Source organism: Triticum aestivum, chromosome 5B (assembly GCF_018294505.1).
Source record: "Triticum aestivum cultivar Chinese Spring chromosome 5B, IWGSC CS RefSeq v2.1, whole genome shotgun sequence".
NCBI lineage: Eukaryota > Viridiplantae > Streptophyta > Magnoliopsida > Poales > Poaceae > Triticum > Triticum aestivum.
This window is the reverse complement of record NC_057807.1, coordinates 441665819-441671823: the sequence shown is the minus strand read 5'-3', so window position 1 is coordinate 441671823 and position 6005 is coordinate 441665819. Positions and strand designations below refer to the sequence as shown.

At 47.0% G+C, this 6005-nt stretch overlaps 1 protein-coding gene across 1 annotated transcript; it reads right to left on the bottom strand.

Annotated features, from left to right (window-relative positions):
• Positions 1–564: 564 nt before the first annotated feature.
• On the bottom strand, positions 565–1597 carry LOC123112331 (nuclear transcription factor Y subunit C-6). Its single transcript, XM_044533290.1, has one exon. The coding sequence runs from the start codon at positions 1469–1471 to the stop codon at positions 860–862; it is 612 nt and encodes a 203-aa protein (XP_044389225.1). The 5' UTR covers positions 1472–1597; the 3' UTR covers positions 565–859.
• Positions 1598–6005: the final 4408 nt, after the last annotated feature.

Genomic DNA, 6005 nt, shown 5'->3' with positions numbered 1-6005 from the left:
TATTTGCACTAATAGTGCCCCTGAAGATTTACAGTTAGAATTGCAGACATATTGCAAAGTTACTTGTTAGTCCCTCCGTCTCAAAATAAGTGTCTCGACTTTAGTACAACTTTATACTAAAGTTAGTATAAAGTTGACACACTTATTTTGGGACGGACGGAGTATAAAATATGACCTTCTGATAAACATGTTGGTTGCAAAGCTGATCAACTGAATTCTGAAAAAGAAAAAGAAATGAAAAATAGCTGGAGACCTGTCATCGATATTATACAAAGCATGCAGGATGCTATACTTCTAGCATTATGAGTTTCAATGTTTCATAGCAAAATCTTGCTTGAAAATAAACATGAGAGAACACTAGCTATCCACAATAATCTTACTATCACACCAATATGAAGCAAGATCCTATGTCGGTCAAATATTACAATCAGTTTATTCAAAGTTTCCCCGTATTGCTTCAAAGGCCTAATTACAACAAGCCTTGCTTGAAAGCATGCATGGGAGAACCTTGCAACATAATATGGAGTAATCACAGCACAATACTATCATAGAACAACAAAAAACTAATGCACGGCGAAAACAAAGAACATAAATACATAGTAACCATGGGAGGCACCGGATAATAGTCATCAGATTACACTGGGTGGCCAGTTAGTCATGCACTACTGAAGCAATCGTACGGCCTCCCCTATTACAACAATCCTACCATAATACATACTAGATCCGAACAGCTCAATTCATAAGCTCAGGGGAGGCCCATAAATCTTATTACGCCGCAGCAACAACAGCATCAAGGGACAGTCACAGAACAACAACACATTCTCCGCTTAGAAATGCGCAAGTTTAGAGCAATGATACATTACTGCTGAGGGACATAGTAGTATGCCATACTCGGGTCGGTGGCGGGCACGCCGGCGGCAGGGCGCGGGATCCCGGCCGCCGCCGTGGCCATGGCCGCGGCGGCGGCCGCCTCGGCGTCCTTGGCGTCGTCCCGGGGCACGATGTCCACGAGGAAGTCGAAGACCTCGGTGCGCGCGATGGCGGCCGCAATGTCGGACTTCTGGAGCGTGCGGCGCTTGTTCTCCTCGGCGTGCGCCCAGCCGCGGTGGGTGAGCTCGAGGATGAACATCTCGCAGGCGCGGGCGAAGACGACGGGGGCCTCGGCGGCGATCATGCGCACGTCCTCGTCGGCCTTCATGATCTTCTTGATCCGGGCCAGCGGGAGGTTGTGGTTCTTGAAGTCGGTGGTGGCCTCGATCTCGCGGTACTGCTCCGCCCAGAACACCTGCAGCTGCTGCTGCTGCTGCGCCGCCGCCTGCTGGGCGGCGGCGGCGCCCGGCGGCGCGTAGAGCTGCGGCGGGTAGGCGGCCGCGGGGGCGCCCGGCGGAGGAGGGTACGCACCCGGCGGGTAGCCGACGGGCGCGCCCAGGACGGGGGCCGGCGGTGGGGTGCTGGATTTGGTTGGATCCATGGATTCGGGGGAGCTAGGGTTGTGGGTGGGAGCGGAAGGGGATTGGGGATTGGGGAGGAGGAAGGGGATGATGCTTTTCAGCTGGAGCTGGCTTTGGTGTTTGGACTTGTTGGTGCTGGACTATTATCCCTTCTCTGGAAAAATGTTGGTTTTGTTAGTGCTATTAATTTTGAGCGCGCGCGATACTTACTGAATTTTCACGCTTTAAAAGTGGAAAGGAATAACATTATTTCAGATTCAGAAACAAAATTGAACACTTCTCTGTTTCCGATTTGCTTGGCACGGTGCAAAAATGATACCCCTCTGTTTCTTTCTAATCTGCATATAAAATCTGGTCAAAGTCAAACTTTGTAAAATTTGAGTAACTTTATACAAAAAATTATCAACATTCACAATATGGAATCGGTATTATTAGATGCATCAGGAAATTACTTTTCATACCATATAGCTTTAGTATTGTAGATATTGATATTTTTTATATAAACTTGATCGAACTTTGCGTAGTTTGACTTTAAATAATTTTATATGCGAAGTAAAAAGAAACCGAGGGAGTACAATGAATTTACATTACAAATTCCATGTTTGAGGGCATATTTGATTAGTAGAATTGTAAATACACTAAAATATTGAAACATGGTACTATAATGTCTTGTTGGTTTGGATCCTACGTGATATCCATTTGTTTAATTCCATCAAATGAAAATTTACTTTCAAATATGTTTTAAGGCATCTTTATCTTAGAGATATTTCTTGGAAACTTTGGACGTTCCATTTCTTAGTAGTCTTTGTGTAGAGTTTGTGCATTTTGATTAGTAGTTCTTCTTAAAAATGCAAGGTTATTTCGCAACAAATTCATGCGCCCTCGACTCCATTAAGAGCGAGCATAGTCCTTCGGTCACCGCGGGGGGGGGGGGGGGGGGGGGGGGGGGGGTATTTAAGAACAGGATGCTGCTAACGCGACACTACGATCAGAGACCCTTTCACGAAATTGTGTGCGATATATTTGTTGGAAATATGCCCTAGAGGCAATAATAAAAGGATTATTATTACATTTCCTTGTTCATGATCATTGTCTTTTATTCATGCTATAATTGTATTATCCGAAAATCGTAATACACGTGTGAATACATAGACCACAATATGTCCCTAGTGAGGCTCTAGTTGACTAGCTCGTTGATCAACAAATAGTCATGGTTTCCTGCCTATGGACATTGGATGTCATTGATAACGGGATCACATCATTAGGAGAATAATGTGATGGACAAGACCCAATCCTAAGCATAGCACAAAGATCGTGTAGTTCGTTTGCTAGAGCTTTTCCAATGTCAAGTATCTTTTCCTTAGACCATGAGATCGTGTAACTCCCGGATACCGTAGGAGTGCTTTGGGTGTACCAAACGTCACAACGTAACTGGGTGACTATAAAGGTGCACTACAGGTATCTCCGAAAGTGTCTGTTGGGTTGACACGGATCGAGACTAGGATTTGTCACTCCGTATGACGGAGAGGTATCTCTGGGCCCACTCGGTAATGCATCATCATAATGAGCTCAAAGTGACCAAGTGTCTGGTCACGGGATCATGCATTACGGTACGACTAAAGTGACTTGCCGGTAACGAGATTGAACGAGGTATCGGGATACCGATGATCGAATCTCGGGCAAGTAACGTACCGATTGACAAAGAGAATTGTATACGGGGTTGCTTGAATCCTCGACATCGTGGTTCATCCGATGAGATCATCGAGGAGCATGTGGGAGCTAACATGGGTATCCAGATCCCGCTGTTGGTTATTGACCGGAGAGCTGTCTCGGTCATGTCTACATGTCTCCCGAACCCGTAGGGTCTACACACTTAAGGTTCGGTGACGCTAGGGTTGTAGAGATATGAGTATGCAGCAAACCAAAAGTTGTTCGGAGTCTCGAATGAGATCCCGGACGTCACGAGGAGTTCCAGAATGGCCCGGAGGTAAAGAATTATATGTGGGAAGTCGAGTTTCGGCCATCGGGAAAGTTTCGGGGGTTACAGGTATTGTACCGGGACCACCGGAAGGGTCCCGGGGGTCCATCGGGTGGGGCCACCTATCCCGAAGGGGCCCATGGGCTGAAGTGGGAGGGGAACCATCCCCTGGTGGGCTGGTGCGCCCCCCTGGGCCCCCCTCTGCGCCTAGGGTTGGGAACCCTAGGGGAGAGGGCGCCTCCACTTGCCTTGGGGGCAAGTCTCCCCCTTGGCCGCCCCCCCCCCCTAGGAGATCCCATCTCCTAGGGCCGGCGCCCCCCTGGGGTACCTATATAAAGAGGGGGGTGGGAGGGCAGCCGCACCTAACACCTGGCGCCTCCCTTCCCCCCCTTGCTACACCTCTCCCTCCCGTAGTCGCTTGGCGAAGCCCTGCCGGAGCCCTGCTGCATCCACCACCACCCCGTCGTGCTGCTGGATCTTCATCAACCTATCCTTCCCCCTTGCTGGATCAAGAAGGAGGAGACGTCACGCTGACCGTACGTGTGTTGAACACGGAGGTGTCGTCCGTTTGGCGCTAGGATCTCCGATGATTTGGATCACGACGAGAATGACTCCCTCAACCCCGTTCTCTTGAACGCTTCCGCACGCGATCTACAAGGGTATGTAGATGCACTCCTCTCACTCGTTGCTAGATGAACTCATGGATTGATCTTGGTGAACGTAGGAAAAGTTTTATTTTATGCAACGTTCCCCAACAGTGGCATCATGAGCTAGGTCTATGCGTAGTTCTCTATTGCACGAGTAGAACACAAATCTGTTGTGGGCGTAGATGTTGTCAACTTTCTTGCCACTACTAGTCTTATTTTGCTTCAGCGGTATTGTGGGATGAAGCGGCCCGGACCGACCTTACACGTACGCTTACATGAGACAGGTTCCACCGACTGACATGCACTAGTTGCATAAGGTGGCTAGCGGGTGTCTGTCTCTCCCACTTTAGTTGGAGCGGATTCGATGAAAAGGGTCCTTATGAAGGGTAAATAGAAGTTGACAAATCACGTTGTGGTTATTCGTAGGTAAGAAAACGTTCTTGCTAGAACCCTATTGCAGCCACGTAAAAGATGCAACAACAATTAGAGGACGTCTAACTTGTTTTTGCAGCAATTGCTTTGTGATGTGATATGGCCAAAGTTGTGATGAATGATGAATGATATATTGTGATGTATGAGATCATGTTCTTGTAATAGGAATCACGACTTGCATGTCGATGAGTATGACAACCGGCAGGAGCCATAGGAGTTGTCTTAATTATTGTATGACCTGCGTGTCAATGATTTAACGCCATGTAATTACTTTACTTTATTGCTAAACCGTCAGCCATAGTAGTAGAAGTAATAGTTGGCGAGCAACTTCATGGAGACACGATGATGGAGATCATGGTGTCATGCCGGTGACGAAGATGATCATGGAGCCCCGAAGATGGAGATCAAAGGAGCTATATGATATTGGCCATATCATGTCACTACTATATAATTGCATGTGATGTGTATTATGTTTATGCATCTTGTTTACTTAGAACGACGGTAGTAAATAAGATGATCCCTCATAACAATTTGAAGAAAGTGTTCCCCCTAACTGTGCGCCGTTGCTAAAGTTCGTCGTTTCGAAGCACCACGTGATGATCGGGTGTGATAGATTCTTACATTCACATACAACGAGTGTAAGACAGTTTTACACATGCAAAAACACTTAGGTTAACTTGACGAGCCTAGCATGTACAGACATGGCCTCGGAACACAGAGACCGAAAGGTCGAACATGAGTCATATGGAAGATACAATCAACATGGAGATGTTCATCGATGATGACTAGTCTGTCTCACGTGATGATCGGACACGGCCATAGTCGACTCGGATCATGTAACACTTAGATGACTAGAGGGATGTCAAATCTGAGTGGGAGTTCATTAAATAATTTGATTAGATGAACTTAATTATCATGAACTTAGTCTAAAATCTTTGCAAAATATGTCTTGTAGATCAAATGGCCAACGCTCATGTCAACATGAACTTCAACGCGTTCCTAGAGAAAACCAAGTTGAAAGATGATGGCAGCAACTATACGGACTGGGTCCGGAACCTGAGGATCATCCTCATAGCTGCCAAGAAAGCATATGTCCTAGAAGGACCGCTAGGTGAAGCACCCATCCCAGAGAACCAAGACGTTATGAACGCTTGGCAGTCACATGCTGATGATTACTCCCTCGTTCAGTGCGGCATGCTTTACAACTTAGAACCGGGGCTCCAAAAGCGTTTTGAGCAACATGGAGCATATGAGATGTTCGAGGAGCTGAAAATGGTTTTCCAAGCTCATGCCCGGGTCGAGAGATATGAAGTCTCCGACAAGTTCTATAGTTGTAAGATGGAGGAAAATAGTTCTGTCGGTGAGCACATACTCAAAATGTCTGGGTTGCACAACCGCCTGTCCCAGCTGGACATTAACCTCCCGGACGAGGCGGTCATTGACAGAATCCTTCAGTCACTCCCACCAAGCTACAAGAGCTTTGTGATGAACTACAAT

Excerpts from the sequence above, each read along its gene's own strand:
- LOC123112331 (XM_044533290.1), bottom strand. The coding sequence starts at position 1,471 with ATGGATCCAACCAAATCCAGCACCCCACCGCCGGCCCCCGTCCTGGGC.